The 25,738-nt window shown below is 35.2% G+C and overlaps 1 protein-coding gene across 1 annotated transcript in view; it reads right to left on the reverse strand.

The window, feature by feature from the left end:
* The window catches only part of LOC125676423 (E3 ubiquitin-protein ligase rnf213-beta-like), a 357,493-nt gene that overhangs the window by 112,120 nt on the left and 219,635 nt on the right, over positions 1–25,738 (reverse strand). Inside the window, exons 19-23 of the mRNA XM_056160943.1 lie at positions 6,290–6,595; positions 5,975–6,155; positions 3,889–4,288; positions 3,615–3,768; positions 1,159–1,373 (exon numbers count right to left, since the gene is read on the reverse strand). Of these exons, the coding sequence (XP_056016918.1) occupies positions 1,159–1,373; positions 3,615–3,768; positions 3,889–4,288; positions 5,975–6,155; positions 6,290–6,595 (1,256 nt within the window). The remainder of the gene's footprint in view (positions 1–1,158; positions 1,374–3,614; positions 3,769–3,888; positions 4,289–5,974; positions 6,156–6,289; positions 6,596–25,738) is intronic.

Raw genomic sequence — 25,738 nt, forward strand, 5'->3', positions numbered from 1 at the left:
ACAATAGAACACTAATTTATCCACGTTTTAAAAAAGTAGCTTATCCCATTGATTCATATTTGTACATGTATGTTCTGTGTTCATGTACATGTATGTGTAATCTCAGGAACCGGTAATTTTGTCTGTAATAGTAATAGTAGAGTTCTATACTATATCACCCCTAATAAATGGTAGGAGGTGATATAGTATAGACCCCTACTATTATTATATTACAGACAAAATTACCGGTTCCTGTGGTACGTAGGCTGATATAGGCTAATATGAATCAATATGGATAAGATCCTTTTTAAAACGTGGATAGATTAGTATTCTGTCGTTATCACGCACGTAGTTAAGCTTCATGGATCCTAAAAAAATGTAAAAAGATACAACTTAGATCCGAGATAAATATATATCCATGGTTCGAATTTCCTTCATTGTTTATATATAAATAACTGAAAAAAATTCAAACTAGAATCAATTGTTGGAGGGGTACCATCGCTTAAGAGGCTTCATATACGACTTCACTTTCAGGTATATTATGAGGTACATGTATACTCGTCATTATTTGACCTGGTTATCAGATAATATGTGGGAGCTGGAACAAGTTTTCTGTCCCCCTCCTTCCCGCTTTCTATGGGCCTGTCTGTATGCTAAACGTGCATCAAAACATTTATAGTTTTAGAAGAAATGTTTTGTTGTTTGGTAAACATATTAGAAGAAAAAGCTTTCTGTCATATTTTAAGTTGCATGTACCCTCTAACTTTTAATCTGTTGTGACCTGCATTTTGATTGGTTAATTTGGATTTTGAATTTCGAAATTCGAATCTCGTATTTTGAATTTCGAATCTCGTATTTTGAATTTCGAATCTCGAATGAACCTTCTGGGCTTTCGTAGTTAACGTCATTCTTTAATATGCACTTTGGAATAGAAAATACCTTTTCCAAACTGTGTTGGGCTGGAACGAATTCTACGCATTTTGAATGCTGAGTTGGATCAAAAGTTAAAGTACATTCTTTGAATGCGCGCATATTTTTCACAATGGGTTATTCAGTATTCGAAAGAATGTATTTCGCTGAATTGTAAGTATTACAGTGCGATATTGTCTCTACGAATGATCCGAGAAATTGTATAGAAAGGGTTATGTATTTTATTTCCAAATTCAATTTTATATTTACCAATTTCCGATGTAGCGCCTTGTCGGTCTGGCATTCATCCCATACTTGATTGCATTTTTTAAGGAATACATCGTAGTTGCATGGTCTCGTCATAATGAAAATAAGAGGACCATAGCCCGCTGTTGCAGACTGCAGACATTTCACCTTCGCAACCTCTATATCACCCTCACCAGCTGCAATAGTGGCAAGATCAACGAAGACTTTCATCTCGTCCTCTGTAATGAATATTCCATTGCTTCAAAATTTGGTAATCATATCTGATAAGGACTTTATCTGCCCATCAAAATTGAGAATCGTTCTTGCTTCAATATTTTAGTGTACGATTCATGATGCTACTCAATTCTTATTCTTAATTTGATTCAAATGACGCAAATCAAGAATTATCGTGAATTACGTTTTCGTGTCATTTACGGTATTTTTACATACTTTTTCTTTTTGAAAACATAACACACACGCATGTACCCATTCTATATATCTGTACATTTAAAGTAACGCTCTCTGTTTCTGAAATAACATTTTTCTATTTTATGAAATGAAACACAATTTAGCTGGTTTCTTTTTAAAGTTTAAAATGTTGATTTTTACGGGGGCTGAAAAAGACTGCATACCCCTATGGATACACTTCCCGAGTTATATTTAAATTAAAGGACATTCTCTTGATTTATCTCCTTTGTCTTCAGAGGAATTGATTGCTGGTTGTTTGGCTTTTTTTTTCGTTTTGTCGATATTTTTTCACTTATATAAAATAGTCACCAGTTGTAGGTGAATTACCAACAATTTAGACCTACGTTTAGCAAGCAGTAAGGTTCTTTAACGTATATATATATATAAATATATATACGTATGTATGAAAAAAAAGATGCATATCAAATAATGTACATGTGTCCTGGTTGATATGGTAAAAGAAGCAAAAGGAAAATTGATAATTTTAGCTTCTTTGAATCGTGGTACTTAACAACGAGTAAGATAACCCTATTGAAAGGTTACACAAAACAACTTGTTGCTATCTATCATGTGTTTATAATGCACCTGTGAATGTATCTTTAAAAAGGGTCAGTAAGGGGCAAAACGCTACATATAAGACGTCACGGTCTATGTTTTGACGTCATAATACAACTGAAGGAGCGGCGGATATAGATTACGAGTTTGTAGTGCAACAGAAAATACAAACACTTTGTTTTTGCATCTAAAAATAGCAACCCCTCAAATCGAGTTTCCAGTTTTAATTTTTTTGATACTTGGTAAACCCCAGCCCACCCAGTGATGTAAATCCTGGTGACCCCTCCTCCTGTTTTAGGGTTAGTGTTTAGCATGATATGCATGATGAACAATCAGCTAACTAATGCAACTTTAATCACAAGGACGGGAATTGTATTGATGTAATATTGTAAGCTTGGCATCAAATTATAATATTCAGCTAGATTAATTACAGGCTTTTGAAAGGATCTAAATAAAAGGAAGTGTATGTAACATGTGGCAAACTTGAATATACAATAGATAATTTATTCACAAGACGCTGATATATATCTTATCACACGTTAAAGATTGGGATTACGTACAATGTAATATTTTCTATTTGTTTGAAGATTATGTCATGGCTACAGTATTTCAATACTTTCACGTTCCACATTTTTCACAAAATGCTTGATGTTTGCTGATTTTGACTCTTAATTTCAATATGTTTACGATGTGACCGTTGAGACGATCGAAGACCCCTAACATCTTACAACACGACTTGAGGCAATTCATTTTACGTGGTTGATGTAAACAGTGCATTGTGACGTCATCATTAGCTGCGATTATTTTTCTTTCAAATCAAGCAATTATCCACCACAAAACATACAAAGGTGTGGGGAAGTCTGTCTGGAATTTAAAATCATTTGTAATACTTTCCAAGCTATTTATTTGTTTTATATACGGGGTTGTCCGCAGCGACGGCGACATTTTTCCGGAAGCATTATGGGTAATACTCATCTTTTTTCAGCTGATGAAAATCAAATCACGTGACTAACATGTGTTATCATCGTCGCGTCGCTGCGTCGCTGCGTGTCGCGAGCTTCGCTCGCTATTAATTTAGAATTTCATATTTAGAAACAAACTAAAACTACTGTACTATGACCTATTTTACCAAGATGTGGCGGATAATATTATTTTGTGCGACATGCGAACATTACATATTTTGTTTATGTTGTTACGATATGAAGAAAACCAATATCGAAAAAGTCCTAATTTGTAAAAACAAAACGAACTTCAAATGTTACTTTTCACTTTCATCAAAAAGCATTTTTAACATTTGATCTAAGGCACAGAAATTTCATCACTGTTCTGATATGAATGTAGACATAGAAATGTTTATACACCATACAATTGCTTGGCCTATGAGGAACGACGATTTATGGATACAAATTGCAATAGACTATCCGTATATCTCAGATGGCCTGAAATGAGTTAATTACCTTTCAAGTTTTTGTTTAGCCATTCGATCAACGGTTTGCTCTCAATAAATGCTTGGAGACATTCAACCTTTTCCTCTGTTATCCCATGTAAAATTTTACACACCTCCAGCTTTGATTGGTCGATTGAATTTAGGGCAATATCTCCAATATGTACCTAAAACATTTCAAGGTAAGTTTCAAATGTTTTTAAAAGTTGTTCAAAGCCATAATTACACATTATCAAAGAATTATCAGAACATTATTCAGTTATATCAAAATTAGAAATTCGTCCAACCGTTTCACTTAAACTTTGAATGGGAGTAAAGTCTCCTTTTAAGTAGAACTCTTCCACGATTTTCAAAATGATATTCGCTGCTTTTGAGCACTGCGTCATCAATTCCAAGTCTCGATACTGTTTTATTCGCTGATTTATCCAAATTTCATCTGTGTTTTTCGACATCAGAGATAAAAAACTTTGTATGTCTCCACAATTTGATTCTTTCCAAAGTCTTTCAAAGGTGAAATATTTGACAGTTCCGTTCGTAAACGAAGCACAAATGTTTTTCCATTCAGTATAAGCTTTCTTCCAAATTTTCTTGAAAACAGAGGAATCCGATACGGTTGTCTGATTGTCTCTTAATTCTCTGAGCCCAGTGTTGGTCCAGATTTGACGAAAAACTGCATTTGTTGACAATCTGAAAACCAAAAAATAAACATATGTAGTAAACTAAACATTGATTTTTTTCCCCCATATTTTTATTCAAATTTGAAGAATTGAATTGATTGGGACCGATGGGTTAAAAAAAAGCTGTATATCCTAAATGGATGATTCTTTATCAAGAAAAAAAAAATCAATTTGTTAAGAATATTGTACTTATAGACAAATTCTCTATAGCACCATCAAGATTTTGTGAGTATAAAAATCACGACCGACTTCATTTGATTTGATTTGATGTTTTCCGCCACACTCAACAATTTTTCAGTTATATGGTGGCGCCCAGTTTTTGTTGGTGGAAGAGAGAACCCAGATACAATTCACCTGGGAAGAGACCACCGACCTTCCGAAAGTAAACTGGGAAACTTTCTCACTTACCGGCGCGAGCAGGATTCGAACCCGCACCGAGAGAGGTGAGAGGCCGTGTGATTTTGAGCGCGATGCTCTAACCACTCAGCCACGGAGACCGACTTGAAAAATAGCTCATTTATGGAAAATGAAAAAGAAAAGATAGCAGTGGTATATCTCTTAAATACAAAACTTAGGGTAAGGTAAACACGTACCCCTGGATACATCAGGGATATGTATAGGAGAAAACATCCCCTGTTGACCGTTCACACCCGCTGTGGGCCCTATTTTTAAGGAGTAACCCATAGTCAAAATCAGTGTGTACAGAACGACCAAACAATTGGTATGAAATACGACATCCAGTGTTCAACCTAATGACAGCTTGTATTTGTAAAATTAATAAGATCATTATAAGGAATAAGAAAAAAAAATCATATGCATAAAAAGAAGATTGTATTTAAAATCTTTTACGTGAAAAGAAACAAAAATATCTTTGAAGTAGGTTTCAGCTTGACATTTAGATATATCAACGACGTTTTATTAATTAACGATATTAAGTATATTCATATGTCCATTCAATACATTATAGACCCCAGTAAGATTGAAATAAAAGACACCACCAAGTCTTCTATATTTTCGTCATATTTGGGTATTGTATTGAACATAGACGTTAACCACAAACTAACAACTCAATTCTATGACAAATGGGATGACTTCACCTTCTCCATCTTTTCATGTAGAAGATTTTAATAACTTTTGCCTCGTACGGATACAAAAACAAATATCTTAATAAAGGAGCATAGCTCGTGTCCCGGTGAATTCAAAGAGACTGCTGGAAGACTTGATCTCGAAAGATTAAGTAGATAAAGTCATTGAGGAACTCCAGCATCTTTGTGATTTTAATATCAAACTTGGAATATTTGTGCTTAGGATTAGAACAAAGTAAATTTTGGATGATTGATCAAAAGATATGAATGTTTCCCAATTCCATTTTTATTGAAGAAGCAGCTGTATATGATGTGAAAAAGTCTCCATTAATTGTGAATGATGGACGTGTATAGTTTGAAAAGTCTTAGGATTCGAAGCTGTTGATTTGTGTAAAGTTTTGCAAATTTCTAGTTTAGCAAACGTTCTTTTGATGATACATATGCGGCAGTCTATAACATTGACAGGCATCGTTATGTACAGCTGTGCTAAAGAAATGTTTATTTATTAATCAGGATTGATTTTCAAGGCACACTTACAAACATTTTAGGAGAGATCCCATTTCCTAAAATATTAGACCACTGTATCACCATAAGAATAAATAAATACATACTGCTTTATGAGCGGAATGATGTCTGACAGGTTTTGGATAAGGTCTTCTCCAATTACAATGGGAACGTATTGACCTATATCAGGTGGATATTCCTCGTGTGGTAAATCACACAGATCTGCGATCTTTCCGTCCTCACATTTAACCATCTTTGATAATTGGGATTGCAATTCTGTGGTTTCAACTTCATTGAAAAAGAAATAGCAAACCTTAACGAGCAAATATAGATAGGAGAGTCAAGCACCGGAATTCTATAGACTGTAATCAAACATAAATTTTGAAGAAAAAAGTAATTCGAAATTTTAAATTATTACATACCTCCTACATAACCAATCATTTGTGCGATTAATTGCATATCCTCTCGTATTTCCTGTATGCGCACAATTTCTTTTTCTCTCATTTCAAAACATTTGTGAATATCCTTGGGGTCGGTTGGGGAACCTCGAGTACTAAGTACTCTATTGATACTTATTATTTTATCTTTGGCTTTCAGAATTTCTTTGAGCGTTCTAATTGATATATTTCCATTCAAAAGTTCCTTCAATGTAGTTTTGAAAAGAGTGACCGCCTTATCAAAGTTGGTTTGACATTTGGGACTCAACACTACAGCATTTTTGTTGTTGTCTGAAAAGAAAATATTTTCTTATATATTATTTAAGTACATGATAGTAGGTACAGTGTAATTCGATATAATAATAATCAGAACGTTAAAAAACATTCAGGGCCGTTTCCAAGATACTGTAGATTGGGAAATAATCACGATGGTTTTAATTTCACTATGTTCACGATTTATCTTTTCTTCGCGAAATTAAACCCATAGTGAATAATGAAGTGAAAATATTTGAATGCGGCTATAATTAAAAACAAAGAGAGATAACTTTTATTTTTGTGAACGGGATACTATGATCAGCTTGGGAAAAGTATTGAATAGTTACATCATTTAACATATGAATGCATACACACAATATGACATTTTAGTATACATGTACTTGTATACTCTTAACTGCTTTTACACTGCAGGTCGCATTGAATAATATACGGGCCTTATCAAAAGCCCTTGTTATTACTTCCTTGTCTTGACCCAGTATATCAATGGCTCGCACAAGCCATTTAGCGTGGGTCGGTTTTATTTCGACAACCGCAAGTCGATTTCAACATCCTCAATGTCGACACCTTTTTCTAGAGAAGTTTTTATTTCATTTGCATAACATGTCTGGAATTCGGATGTAAACGCGTTTTAAATCGCCCGTTAATCTGAATATCAAGAGGCTGCAGGTTGTTCGTACACGCAGTGGGGACGAACACCACTTGAATTCCCTTCCTCCAGCATAGTAAGTAATGCTTTGTCTTCGTGAGCTATATAAACATCAAAAGATTTGCCTTAAAAGCAAATCCAACTCGTCTCGCACGCGCTCAACATGGGGGACGGTGATCTTCTCAATATATCTACAGTGTATGTATTATTTCTACATTGCTCCAATGGTGTTCACTGTGAAATATATCCCAGTCTTTAGGAAAGTTGTATGAGGGGTGACATTTATCGGTGAGACCCCGATACAAAAGTTGGGTAGGGAGCAATATACAGGCATCATTGCCGCTATTACATGTACCACAGTTATTTGACGCTTGTCGCCGACACCTTTGATTGGCGCCTACTTAGCACCTAAGGATAAATGAGAAGATAATAGATCTTAATTCATTTATTAAATTGTTCAAAATAGATGATTTAAATATGTTTTCATGGCATTGTATTTTGTACGTGTTGATACATAGAATTTGGGGGTTTTATCGCAAGCTTTCCGTTTTTCACCCAATTTAAAATAGACATGTTAACTCTCCAAAGGCTACCTTGAAAATGAAATCATTAAATGACCACACAAAACGTAAGTTTCTTGTGAATTTTACTCAGCAGTTGATACTACTAGTCGTAGACTGCGGGTCATCTCAGTGACAAAGTAGACATATCACCGAGACTGAGCGCGCGAAATTTAAAAAGTATATAATCTTATAGCGTGAAAATAAAACCATCGCGATTGGTACCCTTGTAACAAATCGTGAAATTTTAACAACGTGGAATTAAACCAACTTACAGTATTTATAAAGTGCTTTGTTCAAGTCGGCCAAAAGGGAGATCAATGTTGAAAATTGCCTTGCCCTTGTCCTTTTCACTTAAGAAACCACCGTTTATTTATTCATTTATTTTTTTTACATAGCAATAGTAATTTATTGAACATAGATGAATTGCAACTTAAACTCCAGATACTGTCTCAACATCAATTATTTGATGGCAAAATTCTCGACATTTTTTGTCGTTTGCTTAAAATGGGCAAGGTAAATGGGCTGCGAAAAACGCGTGTAAATTTGGTACAAAATTCTTTATGATACGTTACATTACTGCCAATTCTCTTCGTAAAATTATGTTGAAGATGTTAAGGTGGAGTACAAAACTATATTCACAAGGCTTTCGCTATTTCAGAAAAGCAGCATCCATATGAAAATAATGATAAGAGCAATGTCAAAATTGCATTTGATAAACGCAATAAATATAATTACACTCAACCTCGTTAAACCGAACTATCGGGGATAGTTCCTTGATATCTTCAAGCTTCAGAATATGAAAGTCAGGGTTGAAAGCCTTCCAAATGCTTGGGAAAAACCCCTTGATAAAGATCATGAAGCATATCCAATAATAATTACACAAAACCCGTTTCTTATTTGCAGAGCGGTAGAATACCTGTAATGTAACTATCATGATGTTGATAGCATAAAGGTACCACCACGTGCATTTAAAAGTAGAAGTCGATTTGATAGTACAGTCAAGATAACTACCACCCAAAATCAATTCGTTAACAAAGGTAATCAATGGCCATTAGCGATTTGCTGACATTGGTTGCAGACGGTATGTAATTTCATCCTGGCTCGATAAAAAATCTTGAAATATCATTGGCTGAAATCGAGATAAGAGCTCTTCTGTGTAGGAGGCACATTTAGTGGGACTTTGAATGCCTAAGTGGGACAGAGTAGACCTACAGTCAATGAGGAAGACTATGGAATGTATTGAAAGCGATTTCTCTTTAAATATATAAATATAGGACATACAAAATACTATCGAGAGAAATGTTTTACTAAAAGGGTAACGTAAAGAGAATGTCATATTTGAAAGTAATATCCTGAATATGATACAAACGAGCAACGAAATAACGTAATATAACAAAAATTTCATGTATGATAATATATCTAATTACCCCCTGAATACTTATCACTTACTTAGTTTGAGTGTTACTCGAATTCAGGTGATGAAACTGAGTATGAGCACATGCACTTATGCAGTGATAAATATTTGACCCACTTCTGCATGTAAACAAGTTGTTTCGCGCCTTACTAAGTACGAGAGTTCTCCTAAAGGAAATAACTCGCACGTATCTCGAGACCATCGTATACAATATGCAACGGTATTATACCTCTTACTAACCTAAAATTGCCAATATGCCCCTTCCACGTGGTTTTGTACTATGATTGATTGATTGGTTGATTGTATATTGTTTTACGTCCCTCTCAAGAATATTTCACTCATATGGAGACATCACCACTGCCGGTACAAAATTTAGGCCTATGCTTGGCGCTTATGGTCATTGAGCAGGGAGGGATCTTTATCGTGCCACACCTGCTGTGACACGGGGCCTCGGTTCCTGCGGTCTCCTCTGAAGGACCGCCCCATTTAATCACCTCTTACGACAAGCAAGGGGTACTGAGGACCTATTCTAACCCGGATCCCCACGGGATTCGTACTATGATGTCATAAGAATACTTATACCCTGTCACTAGAAATTAATCAGCGGCTATCATGACACCATTGGTTAGAAAATTTTAAATTAGCAAATGAATTTTTGAATTTACAGTTTGTTGAGAAATTTGTTTTTATTGCGTCGCTTTTGGATTCAATATTGCAGCAATGTTGCCATTGTTGTACATTTCATAAAGTATCTCAAGAATGAATACGTTGCAGTTATTTATTATTAGTGTACATTTAATAAAGCATCAAGAATGACTAAGGTCAATATGCCTTTAATTAATGTATACGCAAATTCATCGACAGGCTAACTTCGTTATGCAGACACTTAAAGGGGTAATACAAAAAGATATGGGGTCCTTGTCCAAAATCATTTTTCAATGACACCATATCTCCGTATTACCCCTCTAATTCTCTACATAACTAATAATTCCCTCTCCGTATCTTAAATACTTCCCGGTCCATGTCATGAACTATGCAATGTCATTTTTAAAGCGCTAAGCGTAGCTGCGCTATATTGTCGCCAGTTGGATTTTGCTTTCGTCATCACGTTTCCGGTTTATCGCCACCTATAGGCAAATTTATGCATCGCTGTAGTAAACAAGTCGTGTGTAAAGTAGTCGTAATTTTGCAACCGATCTAGTACGGGGATAACATTCATATCCGCAGGGGCATTTTTTTCTTCGGAAATACAGTTCGTTGAACAGTGGATAAAATATGTATTAAAAAGTGACATTTTTGTCCTCATTCTGGGGGAAAGTGAGACACAAATGCAGGTCATTCTTCAGTTAAAATTCCCGTTTGAATCTGCGTCTGTAATAATTAAAGTGTTTATTACGTATTTCAAAATCTAAAATGAATAAGAATATGTACATGCAACCGTTTTGGCAAGGGTGTATTTGCATTGTTACCTGCGCATAGCGCTTAGAGGTCAAGAAAATCAATACTTTTGCATGGTGAAAAGCCACGTCATTAAGCTTTACACGAGTCATGAGGGTTTTCCACATTCCAAATTAACTGATCCGCGTCGATCATGAACGATCGTGAACGAGAAACACCTTGTGCACGATTATGTTTTGACAGCGAAGGACAGAAGGACAGTGTCTCAGAGGGACGATATTGCGTAAATGATTACTCCCCCGATCATACATATAAGTCGGTCATGCAGGAATTTAGAGGATTCAACGGTGTAACTTAGGCTTACCTTACTATTTCTAAACGACCAAGATATTCTTCAGAATCATCGTCAACCCAATCAAATTTGATTTCGTTATTTAGTTTCAAAAATGAGACTGAAAATAATGATCTTGGGGGAGGGAAAAGATAAAAGGTACAAAATTATAGGTCTACGTTTACGGAAGACAATGCCCCGGTTTCAAGTCTTCAAAACACTGCCTGGAATTTTAGGAGAGCTGTTTACTGAAATACATATGGTTAGAACAAGTGTTAGATAAACATTGCCATTGTGTCAAGTATGAATGTAAAATGGTTTGCGGCCCACAGCACGCTACACACAATGAAATGTAATCGTGTTTTCAATTTGTTTGTATTTCAAACAAACAATTGACAATGACAGGCATATGCTACATGTATTTCCGAACGTACAAAAGATAGAGGAGGGGAAGGGGACATGGATTTACTGTCGTTGTTCCCTGTCCCCACATTTTGTTTTCGCTGAACGAACTTTTCATATAAAAACTGCATTTAGTTTTTCGGCGAGATGCCTCTTTGTTATTTCTAACAGCGGTTTAAAGATTACCGTTTGAAAATTACTTTTGTAACTTTTAAGTGCCCAGCTTGGGATTCTCATTCAGCTTATACATTGACATGCTGTATACATGTATATTACAGTATATATATTTATTGCGAGTCACTTCTGTTACGTTTTTTTTTATATTAGAACTCCTACACAAGCTGCTAATCTTATGCTTTTTTGCTAAGGTTATTTGCATTTTCATATAAAGAACTGTTTTATAAAATTAAAACATAGCAATGTGTATTATGTCTCATTCAGACAAACGGAAGAGTTTCCTTTGCAGTATAAATATGAGTTTTTACACAAGGAGTGCAATACACACATGTTGATGAATACAGTGTTTAATGTACTTGTGTACAAACTCTTGGATGTTTGGGTGGTTTTTTTTTTTTTTTTTAGATTTACGTATAACAATCACTACAATGCCTAAATGTAAATCCATGTAAAAATGTTAGTCTAATTTATCATATTCGATTTAGTATATCCTCTTGCTCTAACTTCCATGTTAAAAATGAGCTCTTTCCACTCTTGTTGATAACGCAGCATTCACTTTCAAAGTTATTATGTCTCCGAACACAAAGTGTCGGAGACATATTGTTTTTGCTCCGTTTCTTATTAAAGTCTTCCGTTTCAGACTGAAGCCCTTATAGTGATTGTACTGTTTATTCTTATTAGGGTCTTCCTTCTTCAGCGGAAGACCCTTCTATTATTCTATTGTTGATTTTTCACTTTTCTTATTATTAGGGTCTTCCGTCTTCAGCGGAAGACCCTTCTATTATTTTATTGTTGATTTTTTACTTTTTAAGGTCTTCCGTCTCAACGGAAGACCTTATAGTGATTCTTATGTTTCTTTTCCTCTATTATTAAGGTCTTCCGTCTCAACGGAAGACCTTATAGTGATTCTTATGTTTCTTTTCCTCTATTATTATTATTATGTCTCCGAACACATAGTGTCGGAGACATATTGTTTTTGCTCCGTTTCTTATTATTATGTCTCCGAACACAAAGTGTCGGAGACATATTGCTTTTGCTCCGTTTCTTATTATGTCTCCGAACACAAAGTGTCGGAGACATATTGTTTTTTCTCCGTTTCTTATTATTCTTCTTCTTCTTATTATTATTATTCTTATTATTTTCTTCTTATTTTTCCTCTTCTTTAGTGAGAAATTTGTCCGCTCGATTTTATGAACATGCTTCGACTGATCCACTTCAAACTTTGTGAGCTGATAGAGGGTCATTAGGAGGGGTGCAATCAACTTTTCAAATTTTCAAAATGGCCGCTGTTTCAAAATGGCGGCCAAAAAACGGCAAAAAATCAAGGTTGTCGGATTTCAACCAAATTCTATTTCTAGGGTATTTTAGTAACCCCGAGTCCATTTCCACCATCAAAATTTTTTTTTGAGCCGCCATTTTCAAAATGGCCGCCATATACTGAAATATTTGAAAGTGTTAAAATCTGTACAACATTTGGGTTCTGGGGTAAATGGAGGGTCCACAATTCATTTCTAGCATCAGTATTTCCTTCCAATCTATTTTCAGATTTTTCAAAATGGCCGCCATTGAAGAAAATGGCGGCCAAAAAATCAAGTCCGTCGGATTTCAACCAAATTTAGTTTCTAGGGTTTTTTGAGAATCCTGATCTCGCATCAAAAACCATTTCTGACATGGGGAGGTGTTCTTATTTTTCCTCTTCTTTAGTGAGAAATTTGTCCGACCGATTTTGTAAAAGTGCTTCGACAGATCCACTTTAAACTATGTGAGCTGATAGGGGGTCACTAGGAGGGGTGCATTCAACTTTTCAAATTTTCAAAATGGCCGCCGTTTCAAGATGGCGGCCAAAAAACGTCAAAAACTCAAGGTTGTCAGATTTCAACCAAATTCGATTTCTAGGGTAATATGGCCACCCCGAATCCATTTCCACCATCAAAATTTTTTTTTTGATCCGCCATTTTCAAAATGGCCGCCATATACCGAAATATTTCAAAGTGTTAAAATCTCTACAATATTTGGGTTCTGGGGTAAATGGAGGGTCCACAATTCATTTCTAGCATCAGTATTTCCTTCCAATCAATTTTCAAATGTTTCAAAATGGCCGCCATTGAAGAAAATGGCGGCCAAAAATCAAGTCCGTCGGACTTCAACCAAATTTAGTTTCTAGAGTTCTTTGAGGATCCTGAGTGCATATCTGGCATCAAGAACCATTTCTGACATGGGGAGGTGTTCGGAGACATTTGTGTTGGCATCCCAACACAGTTATAGCTCGTTATTAAGGTCTTCCGTCTCCTGCAAAAGACCTTACTATTATTGTTCGCGTTCTTCTTCTTCATTATTATTATTATTATTTTCCTTGGTAGTACACGCGTTTTTCTCAGCCATTTCTCGATCGATTTTCACGAAATTTTCAGGAAAGATGTCTTTTGGTGACGTGCTTGACGTCACTTCCGGTCAGGAGTTATCTCTCTTTTAGTGACTTTTTGAAGGGCCTTGTTGTCCACACATCTCCTCCGTTAGTTTTGAAGCTAAAGTCTAAAAATTTATACACAAGATAGAGTAAACATTTTAGAAGATTTGTGGGGGATTCGATTTTACCGGAGGCGATTTGCCTAAACGCTCGCCTGGACCTGAAAAAATGGATGCCAAAATTTTTCGCCGATTTCGGCGATTTTTGACCTTTGATCTCCAATATCTTTTTTCTTGCAAATATTTTGTTAAGACATGTAGAACAAAAAATGTGCACATTTACGAGTTCTTTTCGAAAATATCAAGATTTAGGGGCTAGACCCTTAAATTAGGGATCTAGAATGGCTCAAAGTCTAGATCAAATATCTCAAAAATCGTTAATATTTTGGTATAAGTCAAAGAACAAAAAATGTTCATCTCAACAATCCAAATCTATTCATATAAAAATTTAGGTCATATGTTACGTAATAAGGGATTTTAAGGGCCAAAACCATAAAATTTTTACCCCTTGTATCTCGAAAACGACAAATATTTTGAAAAGCAATAAAGAACAAAAGTTGTTCAGAATGATGATCTGAACAATATGCATATTTCGTTTTTACCCTATGTGGCCCCGTTAGGGAGCTACAGTTTGGCCCCTAAAAATTACTTCTAGAAATAACTCGAGAACGGTAAAGAATTTCTAAATACTTGTTGAACAAAAAATGTTTGAAATGTCATGACCTTTCTTACGATATCAAGCAAAAGGGGCTGACCCTTTAAATTAGGGGCCCAGAAGGGTCCAAAGGTTTATGAGAATATCTCAGAAACTATTAATATTTTGTAATAAGTCATTGAAGCGGAAATGTTCATCTAAACGAGCTTGTTCTTATCAAATCAAAAAGTAGGTCATATGTTACGTAATAAGGGATTTTAAGGGCCAAAATCATAAATAATTGACGCCTCATATCTTGAAAACGACAAATATTTTGAAAAGCATTATTGAACAAAAGTTGTTCAGAATGATAATCTAAACAATATGTACATTTCGTTTTTTCCCTATGTGGCCCCGTTAGGGAGCTACAGTTTGGCCCCTAAATATTTCTTGTAGAGATAACTCGAGAACGGTAAAGAATTTCTAAATACTTGTTGAGCAAAAAATGTTTAAAATGACAAGGCCTTTCTTACGATATCAAGCAAAACGGGCTGGCCCTTTAAATTAGGGGTTCAGAAGGGTCCAAATGTTTTTGAGAATATCTCAGAAACTATTAATATTTTATAATAAGTTGTAGAAGCGGAAATGTTCATCTCAACGAGCTTGATCTTATCAAATCAAAAAGTAGGTCATATGTTACGTAATTAGAGATTTTAAGGGCCAAAATCGTAAATATTTGACGCCTCATATCTTTAAAACGACATATTTTTTGAAAAGCATTATTGAACAAAAGTTGTTCAATGTGTCATAACCTATCGATCAATATCCAAAAATGGGTCTGTGGGCCTCATGGCTCGCCTGTAGAGTCGATTTTTGTCGATATCAGTCGATTTCAAAAACTTGTAACTGGTAAATATTTTGTAAGGACATATTGAACAAAAGTTGTTCAGTTTATCGAGATCTATCGATTGATATCAAGAAATAGGCCTATGGTCCTAATGGCTCGCCTGTAGAGTCGATTTTTGTCGATATCGGTCGATCTCAATAACTTTTTACAGGTAAATATTTTGTAAAGACATATAGAACTAAAGTTGTTGAGTCTATAGAGGGCTAACAAATGACATCAAGAAATAGGCCCGCGGGCCTTATGGCTCGCCTGGAGAGTCGAATTTCAAACGAATTTCACCGCAACTTTGCTTCAGAAGCTTATGATATGAAAAATTGATTATATCTAAAGTGTCTTAAAGTCGGAAACTAAATTGGGACTCATTTGTCTTTTCTTTTTTTTTTTTAACTCCGAGTGCATCAACAAATCGGACGGAAGACCTACTCGTTGCTCGCAACGAGATCGTGTCTAGTTATTATTGTTGTTCTTTTTCTTACCGATTTTGTGCACGCGATTTCTCAAAAACGGTTGGATAGATTTTCATGAAACTCTCCGGAAAGATGTAGAATAGGATTGTCTAGAACGGTCTTTTTTTGGTTTTGCTAAAATCACTTCCGGTCACAAGTTACGGCTGTATTTCCGTTTTTCAAATGACATTTTGTCCGGGCGTTTTCTCATAAACGGTTAAAGATTGAGTCTTCAAACTTTTAAGGATGATAGATGGTGACTTGTAGCTCTGTAAAAACGTTTATTATTGCCATCCGTCACTTCCGTCCGTCACCGGAAGTGAATAAAAGAAACGTCAAATTTCAAAATTATGCTTTTGAAATAAAACTTGCACAGATTAATTCGGTCTCTTTCGGTGTTTCAAAAAACGTTACACTTACCGGAAGTTTAACCAACAACTTCCGGTTTTTAGAGAAAAACTTCGAAAAATTGATATTTCTTCGTCTTCGCATATCTTGCTTATCTATCAACTTTTTACTACGATATTTACAGATATTTTTGACATTATCCAACTCTGGAGAACCCTTTAATCCGTTTTCAAAATTCACTTCCGGTCGCAAGTTACGGCCGAATTTTCGTTTTTCAAATGACATTTTGTCCGGGCGTTTTCTCATAAACGGTTAAAGATTGAGTCTTCAAACTTTTAGGGATGATAGATGGTGACTTGTAGCTCTGTAATAATGTTTATCATTGCCGTCCGTCAGTTCTGGCCGTCACCGGAAGTGAACAAAAGAAACGTCAAATTTTAAAATGATGCTTTTGAAACAAAACTTGCATAGATTAATTAGGTCTCTTTTGTCGTTTTATAAAATGTTAAACTTACCGGAAGTATAGCCAGCAACTTCCGGTTTTTAGAGAAAAACTTCGAAAAATTGGTCTTTCTTTGTCCTCATATCTCTCGCTTATAGATCAACTTTTTACTACGATATTTACAGATAGTATTAACATTGTCCGTATCTACTGTACCCTTGAGTAATATTTCAAAATTCACTTCCGGTCGCGGGTAAGGGCCGAATTTCCGTTTTTCAAATGACATTTTGTCCGGGCGTTTTCTCATAAACGGTTAAAGATCGAGTCTTCATACCTTCAGGCATGAATGATGGTGACTTATAGCTCGATAATAAGGTTTGTCATTGTCATCCGTCATTTCCGACCGTCACCGGAAGTGAACAAATTTCTGCTTTTGAATGAAAACGTGCATGGAATAATTAAGTCTCTTTCGGAGTTTCAGAACATGTTAGACTTACATCCTATCTCGTCAGAAATTGGACGGAAGACCTATTCGTTGCTCGCAACGAGATCATTTCTAGTCTTATTGTTATTATTCTTTTTTTTTTTCTCCTTACCGATTTTGTGCAGAAGATTTCTCGGAGATGGCTGAATCGATTTGTTACAAATTTTCAGGGTTGATGTGTTGCCATTTGAAGTTTGTACCGCCATTTCAATTTTTGAAAAATCACTTCCGGTTGGAAGTTATCTCCCTTTTATCGATTTTCAGATGACCATTTTGTCCGAACAAAAACTCAAAAAACGACATAAGCTAGAGTGCTGAAATTTCCAGTGATGTTAGACGACATGTTGTAGTTGTGCACCTGGGTTTTCAAAATTTCCGGAAGTGCCTCGTATGGAAGCTTGGTTGGGGTCGAAAATGGAGTTTTAAAAAGTGCCCAATTTTTTTCCACGTTTTAAATCAGAACTTTTTACTCGTAAATATTTTGTTTAAACATATATAACAAAACTTGTACAGTTTATTAAGATCTTTCGTGCCGTATCAAGAAATGGGCCCATGGGTCTCATGGCTAGCCTGAACCATTGAATTTCTGTTACAATGATTAATTTTTTTCTGACAAAACTTTTGATAAGACATGTAGAATAAAAGTTGTTCAGATTTCCAAGATCTATCTAATGATATTAAAAAAGGCCTCCGGGCGTCATGGCTTGCCTGAACAGTCGAATTTGTATCACAATCAATAACATTAATAACTTTTTTCTTGAGAAACTTTTGACAAGACATGTAGAACGAAAGTTGTTCAGTTTCGCAAGCGTTAACTAGCGATGTTAAGAAATAGGCCTGCGGGTCTCATGGCTCACCTGAACAGTTGGGTTATTGTTGCAATCTATAATATTTTTGTCAAGAAACTTTTAATAAGACATCTAGAACAAAAGTTGTCCAGTTTTGCAAGATCTTTCGAACAACATCATGAAAAAGGCGAACGGGCTTCATGGCTCGCCTGAACAGTTTGATTATTGTCACAATCAATAACTTTTTTCTCGAGAAACTTTTGATAAGACGTGTGAAACAAAAGTTGTTCAGTTTCTCAAGTGTTAACTAGCGATGTTAAGAAATAGGCCTGTGGGTGTCATGGCTCACCTGAACATTTGGGTTATTGTTGCAATCTATAACATTTTTGTCAAGAAACTTTTAATAAGACATCTAGAACAAAAGTTGTTCAGTTTTGCAAGATCTTTCGAACAACATCATGAAAAAGGTGAACGGGTCTCATGGCTCGCCTGAACAGTTTGATTAGTGCCACAATTAATAACTTTTTTCTCGAGAATCTTTTGATTAGACATGTAAAACAAAAGTTGTTCAGTTTTGCAAGATCTTTCAAACGATATCAAAAAAAGGCCCATGGGCCTTATGACTCGCCTTAACAGTCTGAAAAATGTCGCAATCAATAACTTTTTTCTCAATAAAATTTTGATAGGACATGTAGAACAAAATTTGTTCAGTTTTGCGAGATATATCTGGAATGATATGAAAAAAAATAGGCCTCCGAGCGACATGACTCGCCTGATCAGTCGAATTTGTATCGCAGTAAATAACATTATTAACGTTTTTCTCGAAAAAAGGCTGACCCCTTTAATTAGTGGCTGAGAGGGGTAGATAGTCTTTAATTTATAACACTTAAATGATCAATATTTGTAAAACATTACCGAAGCTAAATTCTACGTCTAGACAATATATTTGTATCATTATTTATGAACAAAAATCTCAGTCAAATTCTTATCTCATCACATCTAAAATTGGACGGAAGACTCACTCGTTGCTCGTAACGACATCGCATCTAGATCTTATTATCATTTTTCTTTGTTTTTCACTGGAGATTTCTCAGAGATAGCTGGATGGATTTTCTTGAAATTTTCAGGGATGACAGAGAATAAAAATACCCCCAGATATTTTTTTATTTTTTCGAAATTCACTTCTGTTCGTCAGATATGTCCGATTTCCGGTTTTTTTCAAAAATATTTTGTCCGCGCGAGATCTCAGAAACGGTAAAAGATTAAGATACCAAACTTACAAGAGTGATAGACCTTAAGGAGTAGGCGGGCCAGTTTGAGTTAAGCACGTCCGCCGTCACTTCCTGTCGTCACCAGAAGTGATAAAAAAAATCGAAAATTTCAACTTTTCCTTTTTTTATAAAAACTTGCATCACTTAATTGCATCTCTTTTCTAGTTTCAAAATGTGTAAGTCCCACAGGAAACAAAAACGACAACTTCCGGTTATAAGAGAAAATCGAAATAAATTGGACGTTTTTATTTCCCATAAATCTCGCTTGTGAATTAAGTATTTGAAATAATTTTGAAATATGTTACCTACACCGACAATATTTAAAGTAGCGTCAAATATCTTTGTAGAATCTAATTCCGGTCGCGTGATTTCCTGTCCTCAAAATGAGATTTTGTTTACGAAATTGCTCAGCAACAGTTAAAGATTAAGGCACTACACTTTCAGGAATGATAGATCGTGGCAAGTAGGTTTGTCGAATATGGTTTACACCGTCAACCGTCACTTCCGGACCTCACCGGAAGTGATCAAAGAAATCGAAAATTTCAGACTTTTTTTCTTTTGACGCAGAACGAACATTAGCTTATTGCTTCATTCTTGTTCTTTTGAAATATGTTGACCCTACCGGAAGCAAAAACGCCAACTTCCGGTTTTGTGAGAAAAATTGGAAAAATTGAGTTTTTGACTTTGCCTTAAATCTCGTTGGTATATGGAGTATTACAAATGATTTTCTTGTATGTTATTGACATTGCAAAACATTGCAAATGTCTAGAGTAACGTAAAATATTTTGGTGAAATCTACTTCCGGTCGCGAGATTTGCAGTCTTCAAAATGAGAATTTGTTCAAGGTTATATTCTGCAAATGTGAACGACTGAAGTCTCAAATTTTCAAGACTGATAGTCAGTCATCAGTGTGTTTGCATCATGTGAGAATCGTACGTAGTCGTCACTTCCGGTCGTGACAAGAAGCGATATAAAAAACATAATTTTTTGAAGGTTTTTTTTTTGGACAGATATTGGGGCTATTATGGATGCTGATTAGGTCTTGTTCATGCAAAATATGTCCATCGGAAGTGCCGACCGAAAACCGGAAGTTGTCTCAAACATGTGTATTTTTGTCGAAAGCTAAAAGTATGATTAGTTGAGAATTATTAAGGTGTAGAATGAAATATTTATTCGATTGGAGCTCTTCCGGTCATGACCGAAAGTGAATATAGACAACAGGAATCATAACGTGTTTTTTTTTTTTTTTGTTGTTTTGTTTTTTTTTTGTAAGGCGCAATTGTACATTTTGTGGAATATATTTTTGAAAATTCCAATGCATTTCACAAAACTGGAACCGAATTTGACTAAAGCAATCTGAACTGCAGTTTGTTTCCAACACTGATGACCTTAATATCAACGGATAATGTGTGAAGAAAATAAAATTCAATTGTAATGAATGGCTTTTAAACTTCCAAGACCTTATTATTATTTTCTTCTTATTCTTATTATTCCTCTTCTTTAGTGAGAAATTTGTCCTTGCGATTTTGTGAAAGTGCTTCGACAGATCCACTTCAAACTTTGTGAGCTGATAGGGGGTCACTAGGAGGGGTTTCTTTTCAAATTTTCAAAATGGCCGCCGTTTCAAGATGGCGGCCAAAAAACGTCAAAAACTCAAGGTTGTCGGATTTCAACCAAATTATATTTCTAGGGTAATTGAGTGACCCCAAGTCCATTTCCACCATCAAATTTTTTTTCATATCTCGCATCAAAAACCATTTCTGACATGGGGAGGTGTTCGGAGACATTTGTGTTGGCATCCCAACACAGTTATAGCTCGTTAATATTGCACATGTATGACGAACATCGTTTTCAAATAACTTCCTAAATTTTGTATTTTGTTATACATGTATTTATCTTTCTTATTTGGATTCACATACTCCCCAACCTCATTTTAATACCCTGGGGATCGGGGTTAGAATAGGTCCCCAGTACCCCTTGCTTGTCGTAAGAGGCGACTAAATGGGGCGGTCCTTCGGATGAGACTGCTAAAACCGAGGTCCCGTGTCACAGCAGTTGTGGCACGATAAAGATCCCTCCCTGCTCAAAGGCCGTAAGCGACGAGCATAGGCCTAAACTTTGCAGCCCTTCATCGACAGTGCTGACGTCTCCATATGACTGAAATATTCTCGAGAGGGACGTTAAAAATATTTAATCAATCAATCAACCTGGTTTTGAATTGAAATCAACTTCATTATTGATTACAAAAAATAATTCCACGTTCATGGTTTGATTGCTATATACATACACACTGTAATTATGCAATGGATTCTGTCGTACAAGTCATACAGATGCATGTTTATGTATGTATTTAAATGATTTCTGGTGAGGTGATGAAATGGATGTAAAGTGTGTCATAGACCTTTGTTTGTTTGTTCCTTTCTATTATTATTTGACATGCATGTATGTATCAAACTATTGATTTGTTTCATTTTACATGTAGTTGTATTCTAAAAAGTATTTCATACATTATTAAATTGGAACACAACAGTAAGTTAGTTGCGTAATAACAATTGAACACGCTTTACCGAAAACTACCATTACACCTGTTTTCACATTTTCTACCAAAACTTCTCTACAACATCACATCTGCAAGAAAAAAATTGCATAGTCACGTAGAGCATTTCATGATCGGGGGGTGGGGGGGGGGGGGCGGATTAGAAACCCTTGACTTGGGAAGATGGGCGGGGGCCAAACTGGGTAAGTGTTTATGTGTAAAATATTCGAATAACATAGCCTTTAATGCTATTGATTGATTGTATCTGGTTTAACTTTCCTCTCGATAATTTTTAATTCATTTGGAGACGTCACCAAAACTGGTGAAGGGCTGCAAAATTTAGGTCTTTGTTCGGCGCATACGGCCACTGAGCAGTGAGGGTTCTTTAGTGTGCCACACCTACTGTGACACAGGACATCCGGTCTTAAGGCCATCTCCGAGGACCAGTGACATTCACACCTGATGTAGAGAGTTTGGTGATGGAACTGTCACTACCTGTTTTAACGACCTAGGTCTGTCGCGGCCGGGATTCGAACCCCGACCGTCCGCATACAGGGCGAACACTTTACCTCTAGACCACCGCAGCGGTGGTATTGCTATTGGTACTAAATTCTGATTATAGATATTTAAAAAGAGCAGGTTTCCTTTACCAAAATTGTAAATTTCATGATCCAAGGAAAGGGTTTTAGTTCCGGGTGGGAACAAAATTATTATAGTGACCATTGCTTTTACAGCATCATATAAAGTATATATTTCAACATGTTGAAAAGTTTCAGGACATTGTTTCCAATCCATATTTTGTCATTTCCTTACAGAAAATGTATCATTTAGTTGTGCGAAAATAAAGAATAATGCATGAACTTGTTTACTGTTGTTCCTGCTCATTAACATTACATACAGAATTCATGAAGCCAGCTTCGCACTTTTTCAGTACTTTGATTAATATTATTCCTCTTACATGTGTCAAGCAAACTAGCAGTTATTAAGAGGTTTCCTTCAGAATAAGAATGACAGTATCAAAGCCCGAGGTGTTTACTCAGTTCAGTTAAGGCTTCCCGAGAAGAATTACAGTGCTGTATATAAATGTACCTCAGTGCACTTCGCACCATATGACGTCACAATAAAAACGTACGTCACGACGTACAAGTGCTTACAGTTGTATCGCGGGGAAAGTGTCATAATAGTATGTCGTTATTTACTACCGTTATCAAGTGATAAGCAGTATACCTGAAAATTTTTCTTGTCAAATGCTTATCATATAATCATATGTTATTTCTTTTTCATATCAAATCACTCTGCATTTATCATATCTAGTTTGCACGAAGGTGATGTTCATTTTATATTGTTACTTTGAAATCGCCCCTACATATTATCCTGATTCGGATTAGCACTGCGTTTAATTTACATAATTATTGCGACCAGCTGCGGTAAATGTAAAACTACAACGATGTACAGTGTATGGTGGTGCTTGATGTTTATATATTAATATTCTTATTACATTGATATTTCAGAAAAGTGTTGAGATCAACTTCTGACACAAAAAGAAACCCCTTTCCGCATCTGATAAACTCTTGCATACTCTCGAAAATTAAGAAATATGCTGCATTAGATGCATTTTAAACTTCCCTCCTTCTATCGGAGAACTTGCTCCCAAAACTTTTCAGTTAATGTAAAGGAGGCTCTGTTTTTCAATATTAAAAGGGTCGGCCTGCATGTAACCGATATCGTTGCACTTTTGTAATTATCACAATAATTTTTGTTGGTTCTAAATATATAATGTCACGTGATAGTCTCGTGATGAAAAACACATGCCTCGATGAAAATATATGGAAGCTTACTGGATATCGGTTTAAACGTCGTTTCGTTCTCGGATATTTTCCATTAAATATTTTCCATATAAAACACGAAAGGCCATTTTATACATCTGTTTTACTTTATTTTTGTATGGGACGCCTTAATTCAACTGAGTATAACTCAGCATGTTTAACCAAGAGAGAGAGCAGACACATGTCTACAGTACCTGACCATTAGTGAGTCATCAGTTTATCTTTTACTACATATTTCCATAAAAACGTAAACACTTATTGTAATATCAATATCAATCTGATTTCCATAATTCTTTTCACTAGATTGTGCAAAATTGTTCAAATTTTCTTTTCGTAGCATGCTAAGCAAGTTGTGACACATTGTACATCTTACCTTTAAAAGTATATATTATGATGCACTTAATTTCTATTTGTACAATGGACAATGCTAATAAAAAAAAAAAAAGCTGTGACACATTGATCATTGAGAATAATTCATGAAATCATGAAGGCAAAATTTTTAACCTCAAAATACTACAATTTTAAATTTGTGCCGTAAATTTTCAATTTCGCATTTGATGGGTGATTATCACCAAAACGCCTACAGATACATTTATTTTGAAAATATGTGGAAAAAACTACAAACAATTCTGCATTTTATTATATCCATAAATATAAGTTCCAAATAATGTTCTAATAATTTTTTTAAAAGGCATTTTCAATGAAATACATAGTGAACAAGTGAAATGATTTCTCACTTATGGCCAGGTACTGTAGATCTTTCAAGAGTGAAATTATTTGGAATAAAAAAAAAAGCATGAGTTTGATTCAATTGTCGATATGAGAAATTATCGCAGAAAATTACAAACTGACCGAAGAAATCATCGCTGTTGGGGTGTATTTGAAATAAAGACTGTAATTCACTGTGGATCGCTGTACGTTATAGAGAATTACATACGACCCATAAAAGCAACGGGGCCTTATGATCATGTTTCAGGTTTTTTTTATCAGCCCTTGGAATGAACGTTCAACTGTTGGTAGGCATTTTTCTAAAATCAATATCTACGAGAAAGGTTTGCATGACGTCTATGGATTGGTACCTTCTCCCATTAGATACAGGTCAAATCGAGGTAATATTGTTGATTCTCGATTTATCATTAATTCATGTCTACGTCGGTTGATTAGATGATATACATGTAAAATAAATTCCGGTTAATTGATATATTTGTAAAACGCACAATACCAATGTTTTCATTTCATTCAGGTATAAAATATCACAGAATGTCATGATTGTAAATTTAGAATAACAAATTGAAACCTGGCATAATCTATAGCACTATGCAGTTACAACAGTTAAAGAATAAGTGGATGTATGAATAACATAACACATGATGATATAATAACCTAAGGATAACCCATAAAAGCTTAAATTAACTATTTCCAATGGGGTCCTTATATTTATATGATATCAACATACAAAAAGAATAAACATTACATGACTAACAATTAGAATTTTGGCAGGTTTTGATTAATAGTTGCATAATGCGTTGAAAAATGACAAGCTTCAGACATATTTTATACTAGAATACTAAAGTGATAAAAAAATACTAGTAAGTATTAAACAAAATTGGACATATTATCTGCCTATACCCCTTGCCTTGCTGGCGAATAAGGACTTTACCGCGTTTTTTTTTTAAAAACTTTGCTTACTTGCCAACTCTTTTGTATCTAAAGGTAAATTATTACAATCTTTGATAGCATTTGAAAAAAAAACAAGAAAATTCTTTGCATATCTTAAGTATGATATTTTTTTTTTTTTTTTTTGGTAGCACTTCTAGTATTATTTATTGTTTAGAACAAATTGACCATAGAGATAATGTGGGGATTTACCATGAAATATATTAAATACATGGTTCAATCTTAGTTGAGTAGCTCTGTCATCCACTCTTAACATGCCCAAAAAATCTAGAATGTCACTAGAAATGCTAGCTCTGGGACCAAGATTTAAAATAAATCTGACAACTTTCTTTTGGGTTACTTGCAATTTCTGTTTAAGTTGTTTTCCAATACCACAATACCAAGAAGAACATGCATAATCAA

Source organism: Ostrea edulis, chromosome 3, assembly GCF_947568905.1.
Source record: "Ostrea edulis chromosome 3, xbOstEdul1.1, whole genome shotgun sequence".
In the NCBI taxonomy this organism is placed as follows: Eukaryota; Metazoa; Mollusca; class Bivalvia; order Ostreida; family Ostreidae; genus Ostrea; species Ostrea edulis.